The sequence below is a fragment of the Myotis daubentonii genome, chromosome 12, assembly GCF_963259705.1.
Source record: "Myotis daubentonii chromosome 12, mMyoDau2.1, whole genome shotgun sequence".
Lineage (NCBI taxonomy): Eukaryota > Metazoa > Chordata > Mammalia > Chiroptera > Vespertilionidae > Myotis > Myotis daubentonii.
Genome location: NC_081851.1, coordinates 54,793,914 through 54,812,603, shown reverse-complemented (window position 1 = coordinate 54,812,603; position 18,690 = coordinate 54,793,914). Strand labels below are relative to the sequence as shown.

General features: G+C 38.7%; 1 protein-coding gene across 4 annotated transcripts in view; it reads left to right on the top strand.

The window, feature by feature from the left end:
* The window catches only part of MSH2 (mutS homolog 2), a 60,036-nt gene that overhangs the window by 31,710 nt on the left and 9,636 nt on the right, over window positions 1-18,690 (top strand). For all 4 annotated transcript variants that reach the window (XM_059659909.1, XM_059659910.1, XM_059659911.1 and 1 more), the window contains 5 exons: window positions 154-353; window positions 3,598-3,707; window positions 14,263-14,386; window positions 16,030-16,180; window positions 16,317-16,414. In XM_059659909.1, coding sequence (XP_059515892.1) covers window positions 154-353; window positions 3,598-3,707; window positions 14,263-14,386; window positions 16,030-16,180; window positions 16,317-16,414 — 683 coding nt within the window. The remainder of the gene's footprint in view (window positions 1-153; window positions 354-3,597; window positions 3,708-14,262; window positions 14,387-16,029; window positions 16,181-16,316; window positions 16,415-18,690) is intronic.

The window sequence follows — 18,690 nt, the reverse complement described above, 5'->3', positions numbered from 1 at the left end:
AATAAATTCAAACTCCTCATAAGATTTAAGATTATTGTGACCCTTTGAGAGGGCATGGAGGGAGTTCATTTAGTTGAAACTTCTATACATTGTTGACAAATTTTAATTCTATACTAAAATATTTATAATTAATACTAATGTAATTTATTTCAGATTAAATTTAGTGGAAGCTTTTGTAGAAGATGCAGAATTGAGACAGTGTTTACAAGAAGATTTACTTCGTCGATTCCCAGATCTTAACCGACTTGCCAAGAAATTTCAAAGACAAGCAGCAAACTTACAAGATTGTTACCGACTCTATCAGGGTATAAATCAACTCCCTAATGTTATACAGGCTCTGGAAAACTATAAAGGTAACAAAATGATTTTGTTTTTGTTTTCCTTCACTCTTGATAAACTTAGCAAATGTGTTGTCCTTATATAGCGAATGTGGTTCTGGTAGCTCACTCTAAAATTTTTTTAATTACAGGTTTACATTGACCTATAGCTCATTACAGAAGTCATGAGACAACTTAGAATTTTTGCTTTTTAGAAATGAATGCTAGAGTTACTGGGTTTATTAATAGGCCTATTGCACTAACAGTGGCCATTCAACAGGGCACAGTTGCTAAAGAAGACACATAGGACCCAAATCTACAGTTTGCCTACAGGAAAAGGATTCAGTCTAACAGTAGCACTAAAGTAAAGACATGCATTACAGCCTAAAGCAGGGTGGGTAAACTTTTTGACTCGAGGGCCACAATGGGTTCTTAAACTGGACCGGAGGGCCGGAACAAAAGCATGGATGGAGTGTTTGTGAGAACTAATATAAATTCAAAGTAAACATCATTACATAAAAGGGTACGGTCTTTTTATTTTTTAGTTTTATTCATTTCAAACGGGCCGGATCCGACCCGCGGGCCGTAGTTTGTCCACGGCTGGCCTAAAGCCTTCATAGCAAGGGGGCCAGAGAGGTCATGTGCAGGTTCCCAGTGTCCTTGAAAAAGGTCTGTGGTGAAGTACACTTTTTTCCTCAGATCAGGTATCACCAATGTGTACAGGGACCTTAAAATGGAGTCTTGGCTGGACTTTTTAATACTTATTTTATTGGCCTCATGTACATATTCCTGTCCTGTATCTAGCTTCTCCAGCAGAGCCTCCTCTGGGGTGCTCACTGACACCAGGTGCAAGTCATCAGTCAGAGTAAACAGTGCTGGCAAGATGAACTGACCACCTGAATATCCTCTGAGCAGTGATTACAAAACAACACAATTAGTATGTTTCATGTCTTCAGCAGGGGTTATTGCCATGATTTGAAGAAAGCAGCACAGGCTATTTCCAGGTCTGCTGGAATTAACCTTACTGGCACACTTGTGAAAAAAGTTGATAAAGCGTCTTCTGCTCTCAAATAGGTGAAGTCAAAATGAAGTTATCAGAATAAAGTGAGCAGAGTCACATGTAGTTAATAATGATAGTATTGGGTAAAATCATCTGCTCTTCCAAGCATAGTTTTTAAGTGAACATAGGTTTCTACAGCAAATCCTATCTAATAAAGAGGTAATATGCTAATTGACCCTCACACCATTATAAAAAGGTGGCGCCCACAGCCAATAAGGAGGGAATATGCTAATTGACTGCCACACCCTCAAAGATGGCGGTGCCCAGTTCCGTCAGCCCTACCCCAGGTGGGCCCGGCCGCTCCGCGCATCTGCCTCTGGAGTCCCCCAGTCCCTTCAGTCCCCCAGCTGCCCAGGGCCAGCCCGAGGCGTAGGCAAGCCTTGGATGGCAGCTGCCCAGCCACTCAGGGCTGCCCGAGGCTCAGGTAACCAGGGTCAGCCGAGGCTTGCGCTGCCGGCAGTGGCAGCAGCAGAGGTGTGATGGGGTGTCCCCTTCCCCTGATTGCCAGGTCGCCTCCCACCCCTGAGGGCACCTGGACTGTGAGAGGGGGCAGGCCGGTCTGAGGGCCCCCCTTCCAGTGCATGAATTTTCATGCACTGGGCCTCTAGTATATATTACTAATTAAAGAGTCTTATGTCTAATATATAAAGCATTTTAAGTTTCAAGGTTAAAAATCAACATCTCTTACAACTATTAAAACAAACCTTTCAATATTATGAGAAAGCTTTATTCTTTTGAAAATTGAATTAAACAATTTTATGATGACAGGATACAAAATAAGTATAGATTTAGTGATATTTTAATGTTATTCCTGAAAAAATAAAAATTCAAAGACAGCAGAGGGCAGCAACAGTGTAGAAAGTTCATTTGCGTATGTTGCATTAGAACTGGCTGCATGCAGAAATGTAATAGAATATATTGGTGAGGTAAACATGTATATAATACTAATTATTAGTTGCCATAATTTAACCTCTATTGTTTGATATTACTTTAGAAATTATTCATTCTTTGTAATTAATAGTCAGCCAACATCTATTATTTGAAAGTACGGGAAATTACTATGCAGAAACTTCTTTAAAAGGTTTGTGTACCTCCCTGGCATTTGATTTTTTTATTCTGTTAATACATTATTAAAACTAGAATTTCTTGGCCATACTATGCCTTTTTTCTTTTTCTTTTTAAATTTTTTTTGTTGCTTTGGAAGGGAGAGCAAGAGAGAAACATCGATTAGCTGCCTCCTGCATGCTCCCCACCAGGGATTGAGCCTACAACGTGGGCATGTGCTCTGTCTGGGGTGCATGGGAGGATGTTCAACCAACTGAACCACAGCGACCAGGGCTTATTTAATCTCTTTTAATTGGAACACTGTAGTATTACTAATGGGAATTAGGGATATAAGGTATGTTAGAGATATTTCATTTTAATGACTTGAGTTACTAAGTCTATTTAAAAAATGCAGTTTAGCTCTAACCGGTTTGGCTCAGTGGATAGAGTGTCAGCCTGGGGACTAAAGGGTCCCAGGTTCGATTCCGGTCAAGGGCATGTACCTTGGTTGTGGGCATATCCCCAGTAGGAGGCGTGTAGGAGGTAGCTGATCGATGTTTCTCTCTCATTGATGTTTCTAACTCTCTATCCCTCTCCCTTCCTCTCTGTAAAAAAATCAATAAAGTATATATTTTTTTAAATGCAGTTTTTAAAGTTATAATTAATGTCACATCTCTGCATCTCTAGTACTCCTCAGGAGGGAGACAGGTGGGAGAGGCAGTGTTTTATTAGTAGGAAGCTTTGGGTGCCAGATTTCTCCCTTTCTATAAAATAAGTACTAAACAGTGCCCTAGTAGGTTCGGCTCAGTGGATGGAGCATCAGCCTGCGAACTGAAGGGTCCTGGGTTTGATTCCGGTCAAGGGCACATGCCTGGGTTGCGGGCTTGATCCCTATTAGGGGACATGCTGGAGGCAGCCAATCAGTGATTCTCTCTCATCATTGATGTCTCTATCTCTCATTCCCTCTCCCTTCCTCTCTGAAATCAATAAAGATATATTAAAGAAAAAAGTACTAAACAGTTAGACTAACTGGGTAAATAGTAACTTTGGAGACCTGCTGTGCTCTTTGTGCTTTTGGATTAAATGATGCTCATTATCTCAGTCAAATTTTTATGATCTGTAGTTTGTACTTTTAAAAATAGGACTTTCGTTTATATATTTTTTTATTTCTTTTAGGAAAACACCAGACATTGTTGTTGGCAGTTTTTGTGAATCCTCTTGTTGATCTTCGGTCTGATTTCTCCAAGTTTCAGGAAATGATAGAAACAACTTTAGATATGGATCAGGTATGCAATATGCTCTTTAATTCAAGCAGCATAATATTTTTGAAAAGCAAAGGCATAGCTACCCTTTTCCAGATTTCTCCCTTTAGTATTTAATTTTGGCACTTCTGTGAGGCTCCTTTGAGATAGTTGATGTAAGATTAAGTGATGGGGAAAAGTTTGTGGGTTTTAAAAAAAATAATTATTTCAGTGGATGAAAATTAAGCTTAAAAGAGGAAATGAAGCCCTAACTGGTTTGGCTCAATGGACAGAGCATCGGCCTGCGGACTCAAGGGTCCCAGGTTCGATTCTGGTCAAGTGCATGTACCTTGGTTGTAGGCACATACCCAGTGGGGAGTGTGCAGGAGGCAGCTGATCGATGTTTCTCTCTCACCGATGTTTCTAACTCTCTATCCCTCTCCCTTCCTCTCTGTAAGAAATCAATAAAATATATTTTAAAAAAAAAAAGAGGAAATGAATATTGGGTAAAGGAAACCTCACAAACAAAAGATTTCACATATGCAAGCTGAGTTTTATTAACTCCAAGAGAGAAGGAAAATTATAGTCATTTAGTTCTTTTTCTGGAGATTTCTTCTATTCTTTCATTTGTAACATGTTTCTTTGTCTCCACATTTGACTGCTTCCCTGTGTTTGTTTCTATGTGGTAGAGCTGCTTTGTCTCCTGGAATTGGTAGAGTGGCCTTGTGTAGTAAGGTGCCCTGTAGGGCCTAGTGGCTCAGCCTCCCCAATCACCTGAGCTGGGCACTCTGTGTAGCCCTGTGTGGGCTGTGTGCACAGTCTTGTAGTTGAGCCTTGATTGCTGTTGGCGTCAGTGGGAGGAATTGACCTCTGGGCCAATTGGCTGTGAGGATCAGCTGCTGTGCAGGGGACACCCCTGTGGAGCAGTACTTGCTTTAGTGGGGCTTTGGTGCTCACCGAGACTGCCCCTTGAGTACGTCGCTCGTGGACGTGTAGCATTTGTAATCTGGTATGGAAAGAAGCTGTCTACCAGGTGCACTGGCTGGGGCCACCCAGCAGGAGCTATAAAGAGATCTGCAGATGGCTGCTACTGTGTTGGGCTCAGAAGTGCCCAGGTGAGTCCAAGCTGTCTTGTGCCTCTTATTGATAGATACGGGGCATGCTGATGCCGGCTGCTGCTTGTTGGCAAGATTTTAGGAAAGTCTGAAGCCTGAGCCAGGACAGGCCATTCATATAGAAAAGCCATTGCAAACATCTTGAGTGAGGCTGCAAATTGGATGGGGCGGGGTCTCAGGGAATCACCAGGGTAGTGTGAACTGTGTGAGCCAGGCTAATGGAAACTCAGACATGGCTGCCAGTCAGCTCTGAGACAGGAGGTCTCAGCATAGGAACAGTTACCCCTGCAAGCACCCCTGTCTGGGAGATAGCTGCCCCTGAGTTCTTGCTTTGATGCCAGACAATCCAATTCCTCCCCATATGTCCCTGGATCCTCCCCTGCCCTCTTAGCTGTTGCCCCAGCCCTGAAGCTCAGAGGGAGGGAGTCAGTGTAAATTCATGTGCTGGCCCTTTAAGAGGAACTGCCTGTGTCTCCAGTAACCTCCGTGTCACTCAGCCACAATCCCTGCTGGTTTTTACAGTTCGAAGTTACAGGAGTTTCTCTGCTCTGGAACCCTGGGCTGGGGGTCTGGTGTGGGCTAGGACCCCTTGGTCCTCATGGGAGGCCTCCACAGCCAAGATATCCCTCCTGATTGAAAAAAATGCCACATGTGGGTGTCGGACCAAGACTGTTTCCACGCCTCCACTCCTCCACCCCTCCTACCAGTCTCCAGTAGGACTTTCATTCAGCCAGATTTCAGGCGATTCTGAGTGATGGTTGTTCTCTATTTTTATTGTAATTTTGATGTGGTTGTGGGAGGTGGTGAGTATCAGCCATTTTGGTTCTCCTCAGATGTACAACTTTTAGATCAATGGAAGGCAGAAATACTGTTTCAGAGACATTTGGATGCAAAGCATTACCATCCCTCTGTAGCTCAGGATGTGGCTTTTGATTGGACTGAGTTGGATATTTGTAAACATTACTTTAAATGAAATCATCTGAAGGTGTAGTTCTTGATGGTGAACAAAAATTCTGAGTAAAATAGAGAGGTGGGAAGGTAAGAATTGAGCTTTTCACTGTCACTGCAGCTGCGCATGCTTGAAGGATCCCAGAAGCAAGGCAAATGCTGCCCTTTGTTGGTCACCTTTGTTCTTTGAACTTGCTATCTCCTTGCCTTAATATTGTGGGTCTCAAGCTAAGCATGTATCAGAGTCACCTGATGGGCTTGTTAAAACACATGGCTGGACTCTGACCTCAGAATCAGATTCTTATAGGTCTGGGGTAAGGCTGGAGAATTTGTATTTTAAATATGTCCCCAAATGGTACTGCTTGTCTGGGGACTACTTGCTTAATAAACTACTAGTGCAATTGAGAAATGAGTATGTGACTTTCTTCACAACAGTTTGTAGCCTACCAGTAATGCTGTACTCTTGGACCATCATGGGCAATATCTGTCCAAAATTAGTTTGTATAGTTGAGAATGTTTAAGAGTTTCTTAAAATTTGTAGCCCCTCTATCAATGTACAGGTTCTTTATTAAAGATCCCCGTGCAGGTATCTTTATTTTTTATTTATTTTAAAAAATATTTTTATTGATTTCAGAGAGGAAGGAAGAGGGTGAGAGAGATAGAAACATCAATGATGAGAGATAATCATTGATCGGCTGCCTTCTTCATGTCCCCCACTGGGGATGGAGCCTGCAACCTGGGCATGTGCCCTGACTGGGAATCGAACCGTGACCTCTTGCTTCATAGGTCGACGCTCAACCACTGAGCCATGCAGGCCAGGCTGTAGCTATCTTTATTTTTCTTTTTTAACATATTTTTATTGATTTCAGAGAGGGAAAGAGAGAAATAGAAACATAAATGATGAGAGAGAATTATTGATCAGCTGCCTCCTGCACACCCCCTACTGGGGATCGAGCCTGCAACCCGGGCATGTGCTCTTGACTGGAATCAAACCTGGGACCCTTCAGTTCATTGGCTGATGCCCTATCCACTGAGCTGAACCAACTAGGGCTGTAGCTATCTTTTTATCTGGGTTATCATATTCACACCTTCACAGCCTGCCCAAAAGATGTCCTACCTTTTAGGACTACCCTTCTTACCCTTTCCCCCTTCCCCTCCCCACACTGAACAGTAAAAGCTGTATTCCTGCAATAAACAGTTTGTTTTCATTATGTGCAGTATATTAGCCACTACTGTGATAATTATAGAAGATAGCAGGATGATAAAATCTTGGATACTTTTACTTTATATTATGCCTTTTCATGTACTTCCTCTCTCCCTGCCTTCCTGTCATGCAGTATTTTGACTGTATAAATCCAGCTGTTACCGGTGATGTTGGCAACTAAACAATGTTGGCGACAAAATGACAGCAGTTGTTACCGGTGATGTTGGAACTTGTCTTGAGTTTGGCAAAGAAAGAATTCAGAGCCAGAACTCACATTATAAGAGAAAGTTTATTTAGAAAGTTACAGAGGTAGTAGATGAGCCAGTTGGAAAGTGTGGGCTTAGGAAACAAGTTACAGAGGCAGAAGGAGGTCCCTTGGAGCTTAGGAGAGAGAAAGGCAAAGGTAGAATAAGTGGAGGGAATAGGGAGAGGGGAAAAGTGCAGGCATGCTCCTGGGAAGGAGAGTGCACTGCACACCCTGGGTCATTCATCTTGAGGGTTTCAAAGGCTGGAGCTTTGGGGAGGATCTCAACAGATTTTCTTCAGCTTTATACTGATGCACCACAATGAGATTTATTCCCTTACTTCATCTGTCCTTGGGTGTGATTGGCACACACGGCACTAATTGGATTTCTGCTGTTACCCTGAGTAGCATGATTTAGCTATTTACCCTCTGGTTGGGGAGGAGAAGTGTAAACCATTTATTCTTAAGTGTCCTTGGTTATGGAAGATAGGATTTTGTGATTTACTAGATGGCTATAAACTGCTTGGCCATTTAACTATGAGGGTCATTTTCCCGATTCCACTTGTCCTGGTTTACTGGTCTGTCTCATTCCCCCTCAGAGACTTCCATCCCTGAAATCATTCAGGAGTGATGGGGGGTGGGGGGGGGGGTCTGCCTTTAGTAACTGCTTCCTGCTGGCAAAGGCCATGTTCCCTGCCTGTATAGGGTATGGAAATCTCTCCCTGCCTGCCTGATCTAAGGGAGACAAGGGATCCAAGGCTAGAATAGTGAGGCTGTTAGCTGATTCTTCCAAAGTAGGGATAGGGTGGAATCCCTGAAGCATCATAATCTTGATATGGAATTCTTGTCTCCAGAACTAATTTCTTGATTTGTTCTATCTTTTGTGATTTTAATGGGTCCTCATTTGGTCCTAGGATGGCTATGTACCAGTAGCAATTTGTGCAACATTTCAAGTAAAAGCCCTGTAATACTTTGATGGAATCATTTAAGCAGTGATTGAGGCCAGGAAAACTACTGATGATTGGCCTAAGATAAACCAGGGGTGGAGATACTCAGAAGAGCACTACCCTATCAGGAAGGGGGAAGGAGGGAAACAACTGTTGTATACATCAGCTGGTGCCTGCTAAGATACTGTGGTGTAATATAGGCTTTCATGTTTTATGATATGCCTCTCTCTTTTAAATGAACAAGATTCCTAGTATATAATATCTTTATTCTCAGTTATAAACCTTTACACTTGTCTCAGGTCATAAGTGAACTCAGCCCTTCACTGTTGTTGTAGATATTTGTAATGAATTTAGCCATCTAAGTTAGATGACTTAGAACTACTTTGGGAAACTCTCAAGAGGCTATCAGTTGCTTCATGTATCTTTTCTGAAAGCTTCACTCGTGTTTTTCAGCTGTGCACTTGAGAGTTCATGTGGTGGAGGGAACAGACATTTACATGAATGGCTGAGGTTTTTTTTTTTTTTTTAGGCTTAGCTTTGTACATAATGCTTAAGGTATTTTTGTGGCTGCTTTCCATAAATCATATAGAAAGATTTTCTATTTTTGAAGTAAATGTAGATCAAAACCATCCCAAGACAAGGTTCAAAAAGAAGCAATGATTTTTCACAAAATATAAACATTTTCATTCAGATCGGATGATTCAGTGAGAGTATTAAATTTTTAAACCTTTCTATACAGTATGTGGACCAAGTTATCTTTGAATATTAGTTTTTACATACACTTATTTATTTTATCTACTGTTGGAAAAGTAGTAATTTTAGATAAGTTTTTATTGAAAATACTGGGACAGAAAAAATTAAAATAAATTTTTAAAAATGCAATTGCATGATCCTGGTACAACATTATTTTATGAATATATGTAAGTTGTAAAAATAATGTATATAAATGCTTTAAAATGTTCTTGGGAACAAAAATAAATAAAAAAGAAGGAAGTATTCATATTTTCCACCTAAAATTAACTCAGAAGGTGTCAACATTTTTGCTTATAGTTATCTGTACAAATAAAATACTATTGTAAAACTGTTATCTATATAAAGCATTCAAATTATGCAGAAAGAAAGCTTAAAGTGTCTCCCACATCTATCACCCAGAAATAACTGAATTACTATTTAGTCTTTTCCTTTCTTTTTTTTTTTTTTTTAATGCCTTTTTATTGATTTCAGAAAGGAAGGGAGAGGGAGAGAGAGAGTAAAACATTAATGACGAGAGAGAATCATTGATTGGCTGCCTCCTGCATGCCCCCTACTGGGAATTGAGCCTGCAACCCGGGCATGTGCCCTTGGTCAGAATCGAACCTGGGACCCTTCAGTTTGCAGGCCAATGTTCTATCCACTAAGCCAAACCAGCTAGACGTAGTCTGTTTTCAAGTATGGGTAGTATTGAGGGTTTTGGGGACAGGTTAAAAAATTTTGTGTTTTAGTTCCTTACAACAAAGTATTGTCCCACTCAAAATGCCAGTAGTGCCTCCATTGAGAGATAGCTAATGATCTTTTTATGGTTATATACAGACAGATGTATAAAAGAATTCAGCTTAATGTTTTTCAGTATAACAAAAAAAAAATTATGGAAGGAATTGTTGAACTTCAAATGAATGATTTTCACCACAAGAGAGGAAAATTAACCTAAAAGATAGGTTAAAGAAACTAAATTAGAAAAAAAATATGAAGAGATAGGCAGTTTATTTCAATGACATGTTTCAATTTTGGACAGTATTAATGCCCTGCTGTGAAAGTTGAGCACTAAGCACTGTCTTACGTGCCTGTATAAGAGCCTCATACTTCTTGGTGTTTTATTGTTGTTGTTGTCTTGTGTTTTTTGGTGTGTGTGTTTTTGTTGTTGTTTTCTTGGTTTTTACTTCTTGGTTTTTACTGGTTTTATTTTTACATTGTCCAGGTCTAAAATATGCACAATATGTCTGTAGGTAGAATTCCAATTTTCAGGGTTGTTTAATGTTTATATTTACATGTAAATGGTTTCATGCTCACCGTTAGTCCTTTGGCCATGGCTTCTTCATTTCTGGGTTTAAAACGTTTGATTTCTGCTTTGGCTCGTATGGCTCAGTTGGTTGGAGCATCCTCCCAATACACCAAAAGGTGGCAGGTTCAATTTCGGTCAGGGCACATGCCCAGGTTGCAGGTTCAGTCTCTGGTTGGGGCACATGTGAAAGGCAACCGACCGATGTTTCTCACTTGATGTTTCTCTTTCTCCCTCTCTCTAAGATAAAATAAAAAGTTTGATTTCACTTTTTTTGGGCTAGATTTGTTTCTCAGGTTAGGGTTTTTTGTTTTGTTTTGTTTTGTTTTAAAGAAAGGTTGATGGATATTATAGTCCTTGAATTATTATTTCATGCTCAATAAGAATATGTTTTTCAGCTTTATTCTTGAGCAAATCTTGATTATTTTATATACAACTTTTCTAAATTTTGAGGGTGATACACACTGTTCTCTGGCATTCCATATTAATGAAGTTGATACTGTTATAATTAGCTAATTAATAACAATAGGAAAGGAGCAAAGGGAAGGCCAGACATTATAAGCATGTCATTTGGGCAGCTTCACCCAAGTTGTAACTGCACTCCCCAGTGAACCACTGGCCTATTTTCTGCAAAACACTGGGGGAAGGGATCCAACAAAGAGAAGATAGACACATGCCCAGTAAAATTGATTTCAGAGAGGAAGGGCGAGGGAGACTTTGTGTAAGTCTGATATAATGGTATATTGCTTCTTTTTAAAATATATTTTTATTGATTTTAGAGAGGAAGGGGGAGAGAGAGAGAGAGATAGAAAGAAACATCAATACGAGAGAGAATCATTGATCGGCTGCCTCCTGCACGTCCCCTACTGGGGATCAAGTCCATAACCCGGGCATGTGCCCTTGACCGAAATTGAACTCGGGACCCTTCAGTCTTCAGGCTGACGCTCTATCTACTGAGCCAAACCCGCTAGGGCTGGTGGTATATTTCATTATCCCAGATTGTTTGGGAGTGGTAAGTTATTGCTGAAGGGCACTTAATTTGGCATGTGGTCCTTAGAGTATTTATTTTAGTAAGTTAGAGCTCATTTGCTTTTCCCTTGTTTCACTCGCATCTCCCTAGCAGCATGTTCAAAGCAGTATTCCCCCATCCAGGGAAGGAAAATGTAAAGATATTTAATTTAATTTTCTTGTCTCCAGATTTAGGATTATTAGTAAGAATTCTCAAGGTTTTTTTTGACTCACCATTGGGTTTCTGGAAGGTGGGGAAGAGGGTAGGAACTTGGCCTGCCTCTGCCTCACTTTTCTTAAATTAATTGGAGGAGCCAAGTTCAGTAGCAGTATCTGTCCACCATTATAGCATTACTTTTTCCCCCTGGAGTTATCATAAGCCTTGGTCCTTAGTTCCAGATCATCTTCATTGTCTTTTTTTTTGTTTTGTTTTTGTTTTATTGCTTAAAGTATTACAAAGGGTATTACATATGTATCCATTTTATCCCCCCGCCCTAGACAGTCCCCTAGCCTCCCCTACCCCCCAGTGTCTTATGTCCATTGGTTATGCTTATATGCATGCATACAAGTCCTTTAGTTGATCTCTTGCCCCCCTACCTCCTGCCCCCCAACCCTCCCCGGCCTTCCCGCTGCAGTTTGACAATCTGTTTGAGGCAGCTCTGCCTCTGTATCTATTATTGTTCAAAAGTTTATAATGGTCTCTATTGTCCATGAATGAGTGAGATCATGTGGTATTTTTCCTTTATTGACTGGCTTATTTCACTTAGCATAATGCTCTCCAGTTCCATCCATGATGTTGCAAATGGTAAGAGTTCCTTCCTTTTTAGAGCAGCATAGTATTCCATCGTGTAGATGTACCACAGTTTTCTAATCCATTCATCTACTGATGGGCACTTAGGCTGTTTCCAGATCTTAGCTATGGTGAATTGTGCTGCTATGAACATAGGGGTGCATATATCCTTTCTGATTGGTGTTTCTGGTTTCTTGGGATATATTCCTAGAAGTGGGATCACAGGGTCAAATGGGAGTTCCATTTTCAGTTTTTTAAGGAAAGTCCATACTGTCTTCCATAGTGGCTGCACCAGTCTGCATTCCCACCAGCAGTGCACAAGTGTTCCTTTTTCTCCACATCCTCTCCAGCACTTGTCGTTTGTTGATTTGTTGATGATAGCCAGTCTGACAGGTGTGAGATGGTACCTCATTGCTGTTTTGATTTGCATCTCTCGGATGATTAGTGACTTTGAGCATGTTTTCATATGTCTCTTGGCTTTCTGAATGTCCTCTTTTGAAAGGTGTCTATTTAGGTCCTTTGCCCATTTTTTGATTGGATTGTTTATCTTCCTTTTGTTAAGTTGTATGAGTTCCCTTTCATTGTCTTTTTAAGTAATCATACAATATTTTATTGATGTACCATTATGCAAATACTTGATGTTTTATTATTTCTGGGGTTCACTGTAACAAATAAATCTGCACGTATTTTATTCATTCATATACTGTTTTGCTTCTGTTTATTATTTCCTTAATTTGAATTCCTACAAGTAGAATTGCTATGCCAAAGAGTATAACAAAAATCTCTTGAGTCCTGTTGCATTGCTTTTTTTAAGGTTATACTAACTTATATTTTCACTAGAAATGAGTGCATTAATTGCACTGTAGCCTCATTAGTATTTGGTGGTGGGGTCTTTTTTTCTTTAAAACAAAGCTGTAGAATAATATCTTAAGGTTGCTTAAATATTCATTTTATCATTATGGCGCTTTACCATTTTCTTTTGGTTTTGTTTACTATCTATTTCCTCATCCATGGAGTTGTATGTCATACTTGCCCATTTAATGACCTTGCTGTTTTTCTCATATATGCAAACAAGTGCTGTTATAAAAGAAAATACGAATCTTTATACTTTTATATTTCGCAAAGCTTTTATTTTAACAAATGTTTTGTCTTTTTAAAAGTTAGCTTTAAAAAACCTTAAGTTTTAATACTATATAATTAAATATATTTTTCATTTTGTTGGTTTAAATTGAGAAAGTTATTTAATAAATGTTTTTATTTTTAATTGATTTTCTTTTCAAGAGAGATAGGAGAGGGGAGAGAGAGAGAGAAACATTGATTGCCTGCCTCCTGCGCACCCCCTACTGGGGGTCAAGCTGGCAACCCCGGGTATGTGCCCTGACCAGCAATTGAACCAGCAGCCTCTTGGTGCATCGGACAATGCTCAACCAACTGAACCACACTGGCCAGGCCTAACTCTTATATTATGCTTTTATATATAATTCTTTTTCATAGTTATTAATACCTATATGAGTAGGCTTTATTTTTAAAAAATATTTTTTCATAATTTTGTCTTTAAATTTTAGTCATTTTCTTTTCTTTCAAAAAGATTCATATTGGGCAGATATATAGGAATGAGTAGATATTAACATTTGATTTAGTTTTCTGAGTCTGCCTTGTCATTTATCAGTTCTTAAATCTTCTAATAGGCAGGTATCTTTATAAAAATCTTATTAAGACTTTGTTTCTAAATATTTTGTGTGTTTACTATTGTGAGATCTACTTTTCATCATGATTTCTTGCTGGTTATTATTGGTAAGAAATTAGGGAAACAAAGTACTTAAGAGTATGTTTTTAAATTATGAGATTTTGATGAACTTTCAGTTTGAAGAAATAAAATTCTATAGTTTTTTGGGGTTTTTTTTTAGAGCTAACTTTTTGAGATTCCTAAGGTATTTCCTTGGTTTGGGCAAAAACTAAATGTTCTGTTATAAGCTTAGGACATTGAGCATTCTTTAGTAATATTAGGAAAAATGTTTTGAACGTTGTTTAAGGGAAATGTCAATAAAAATAATACTATTGGTGACATATGCATCAATAGTACTATGTCTGTTTCACAAGGATAATTTTGTACATCTAGAACTCTAAGCTGCTAATAAGCAGAACTTTATATCTCTTGATAAATAGAAGCTTCTTATAGTTGTGACTGAGTCACTTATGGGTAGTGAATTATTTAACTCAAAACATGAAATCTAATAAATAAGCAAAAGAACATACTTCCTTCATGACTTCCATCTTTAAAATGTAACCACTCTTTGTTCTCCCTATAGGTGGAAAACCACGAATTCCTTGTAAAGCCTTCATTTGATCCTAATCTGAGTGAATTAAGAGAAATAATGGATGGTTTAGAAAAGAAGATGCAATCAACATTAGTAAGTACAGCTAGAGATCTAGGTAAGAATGGGCTGTTCGAGGTTTGAATAATTCTTTTGTCTACATAATACCCACTGGTGTCAGAATTACTTTCCTAGAAGACACACTTGATTGTGCCAATTTCTTGTTTAATGTGCCAGACCCTTTTCCTACAGAATAAAATTACAAACACTTATAGTTGGTACACGGGGTACTTTACATTCAAAGCCTTACCTGACTCATCTTCCAGACTCATTTCTTATTAACTCCCTCAAGTCCTAGCATGACTCCCCATTCCTGCCAAACAAATCACCCAACAGGTCCTTGCATCATGTCTTTTAAATAAGACCAGTTTTAAATGTCACCTCCTTTCTAAGCCTAATTCTGCTAGAAATAGTTCATTGATTTGGCTATGGGGTTCTTGAGCACTTCATTAATATCAATTTTTAAAATGTCTGCCTGCAAACTAGATTAATTCCCTAATTAGTCTCACACTATTCACACTGTTTTTGTTCTAAATTTATAAACCTCTTTGTTCTGAGCATCACTCACATGTGTGCTGAATGAATAAATGAATCTCAGCATTCGAACTGTAAGACCCCTTCAGGGCAGTAGTACTTAAAATACTTAAACTTTTGGAGAATCTAAAAGGTATGGATCCTCTTCCCAGAAATATGCCATCTATCTATATATATATAAAAGCCTAAGCAACCGGCTGATTGAACTACTGATCGACCGGTCACTATGACTTGCACTGACCACCAGGGGGCAGATGCTCAACGCAGGAGCTGCCCCCTGGTGGTCATTGTGCTCCCACCGCTAACTTCCTGTGGCCGGCCAACCTCCCTCGGTCCCTCCCCCGGCCCCGAAAGCCGGCCAGGCCAAGGGACCCCACCCGTGCATGAATTCCTTAGAAGAATATTAAAATTTACCCCTCTCGTGTCATAGTTATCTACAGTCCCTTTGCTCCCCAGTCAAGTGAGATCTGTCTGTAGTTGTTGGCTGCTAACAATATTTGATAGCCATGCTTCAGCAAATAAATTGGTAGTTACTATCTCTGTCTTCTAGTTTGTGGTCTAAAGATCACATTGATAAGTGAGATTATGAGAGGACAGACTTAAACTCAAAAATCTTTGTTGCATGAAGTCTAGCTAATCTATCATTGCTTGTTTTGTAAAGTTTCCTACACTTAACAAAAAACATTTGTCCTAATTTTTCTAGAATTTCATTGTCAGAGTCTCCAGTTTTTGTTTGGAAAGTGTATTTCTTCAGTTTAATGTGCTCTATCTCCCCGTGAAATGCGTTGGTTAATAACTAAAGAACCCTCATGCAGAACTCCTCAAGGGCAGGGTTTATTGTACTCACCTTCATGCCCCCGGCGTCTAGAGCAGTGTGTGTGCCCACTGCTGGTGCTCTGCTTCCTAGGTTGGGTTTACCCAGAAAGTGCTTCCACTTCAGAAGCAACATTTCTAAGGGACTTTAAGGGTTTATTTATATCCTTAATTTGTGTAGATTTTTGTGTAAAGTGAAGTAGGACTTGTATCATTCCTAGCTAGATAACATTAATAATTTTCAGTACCTATTATGTAATAAAAGTATGCTTTTTACTCTTTAGATTTAATTATTTTAAACATCTACATGGAAAATGGCTGTTGACAAACTTTTTTTTTTTTCTTAACATAAAGGTTTGGAATCTGGCAAACAGATTAAACTGGATTCAAATTCACAGTTTGGATATTATTTTCGCGTAACGTGTAAAGAAGAAAAAGTCCTTCGTAACAACAAAAACTTCAGTACCGTAGATATCCAGAAGAATGGTGTTAAATTTACCAATAGGTTTGTAAGCCTGTATCATATTGTTAAGCCTTCAGTAGTACCATAGAACTAAATTATTCTCCGATGAAATGTAGTGCCCATTACTTTCAGTAGATGTTTTCATTTTTTAAAATAATACCATTACCTTGATTTGCAGTGCATTGACTTCTCTTAATGAAGAATATACCAAATACAAAACTGAGTACCAAGAAGCCCAGGATGCCATTGTTAAAGAAATTGTCAATATTTCTTCAGGTAATAATAGAACCAAAAGATTCTGAATATGACCTGGTTTTTGATCATAGGAAAACATCAGGATGTTTCAAGAGTGGTCTTTTAAAAAGTTGTTAGACTGTTAATTATATTAGGCTACCTACCAAATAATGCATGCTGTATTGTGGTAGGAAAAGTAACTGGAATTTACTCTGGTACATGGGAAGATAAGCTAGTGCAGGCTGAGGAATGGGAATACCCTGAAAAACAAAGATGTGCAAAAAAGCACAAAACTTAGCTGTAGTAATAAGGGGAAGAAACACCAAGGACTATTAATAATCTGTGGGCTCATGCTCTAGGTTATGGAAATAAATATCACTGAAAAATAAAAGTTATACATGAGGCAAGCAAGCCCTTTTAAGTTCTGTGCCATTTGTAGATTTTCAGAGTTCATTCTAGAGGCATCGTTTGAGGTGAATGTTTTATAATTGAAGGGACAGAATGCCTTAACATCATGGTATTGCCCTTAGCATGAAATGAATGTATGTTTAACACAGTAGGTGGGGATATGTTAATTAAGCTGGAAGGCTTTGCCTATCATCATGTGGATATTGCTTATAACCTTAATTGTGCCTTGCAAAAATATACCAAAGAAATGCTTAAGCCAAGTGATCAAAGTTGGCATCACTAGTAATGGGACAAGTAACATTATATATTTCCTGATGGGATGCAGAGGGAAGGACACAATATAACCTATGTAATCTTGACAAAACATTTAACTTGATTATAAATAATAAGAAAAAAAAGTAAATTTAGATTGTGGCACACTTCTTTTTAGGGCCTGACCTATTTAAAAATGTCAGCATCATGGAAACAAAAAAGAAGAATGCACAGGATCTGTTTTAGATTAAAGGAGACTTAAAGAGACAGGATAGTCAAATGCAGTGGATGATCCTTGATTGGATCAAGGATTAGTGGTTGTTGGAAAATAGTGATAAAGTACACTATTGGAACAAATTGGCTAAGTTTAATATCTATAAATATTTAAGGCTAATATGCAAAGTGTCCCCTCGGGAGTTCGACTGGGAGTTCTATCGCTTGCTATTATGTGCGCTGACCAACAGTGGGTGGCGCAGAACATGGCAGGCGACCAGCAGCGGCAGCAGGGCCCTGAGAGAGCGAGAGAACGTGGGAGGCAGGGAGGCGGGGAACTGATTGGCTCTGATCGCTGGCCAGGCCTAGAGACCCTACCTGTTAATGAATTTCGTGCACCGGGCCTCTGGTGAGATTATAATAGTATTGGTGTTGCAGTTTGTGGATGTGTATTATGATTAAGTAGAAGGATGTCCTTGTTCTCAGGATATGTATGCTGAATTATTTAGGGGTAAAAGTAATTTTAAAATGATGAGCATGTATAGTTCTGCAAATTGTTTTACTATTGTGAATTTTCATAGTAAATCAGAAACAAAATTTAAAGGTTTTAATACACTTGATTGGTTTTGAGATGAATGAAATTTAGAAAGATTATTTTTGCTTCGTGGTATCAGATAACTGTACCATGATAATCTTGTTGGATTATGTTTCTTAGCTTAGATTGTATTTTTAAGAACCCTCTAAACACTATATACAAACAGTCTTCCTCATAAACCAATATTAACTAATATTCATTAAGCACCTAGTAGGTTAAAATGGCTAATATTTTTAAATTGAAAGTGTTTTATTTGGAGTTACCTTGAATTTAAGTGAAACCTCTTTTTGGTCTACCATACATTTGAAATTTTTATTTTGAAAGGTAGTGGATCATTTTTGTAGTTTTCTAACTTGCTATTAAGCCAGAAAAGATGGTATTGTTAAGAGCCAGATGAAGTGAGATACTGAGTATGGACTGTTAATTAAGAGGCTTTTGGTTTTCTTTTTTATTGTAAACCTATTCTTACTGATCTATTAGAAGTTTTATGACTTTTAAAGTAATTGTAGTAAGTACTCAACTAATGTTTAAGTAATTCTCACAGGTTCCTATTTGCTACATGATAGGGTAATGTGAACTCTTCAGGGCCCGTTTGTGTTAATTGTATCACTTTTATGGGGAACAAAGGTATCAAAGATGAGTCAAATTTCCTGCCATTTGAATACTCATAATTTTGTGTTCTTATAAAATTGAACATTATTCTCTTGAATGTTCCTTAAAGCTTTTGACACATTGATGTCTGTATGGCAGGTCTATGTGACACGTGGATCTGTTAAACAACCCCTCCAACCTATTAAAATTTTAGAATCTATTCTGAAATCTTAACCATTATTATTGGCTAAACATGCTT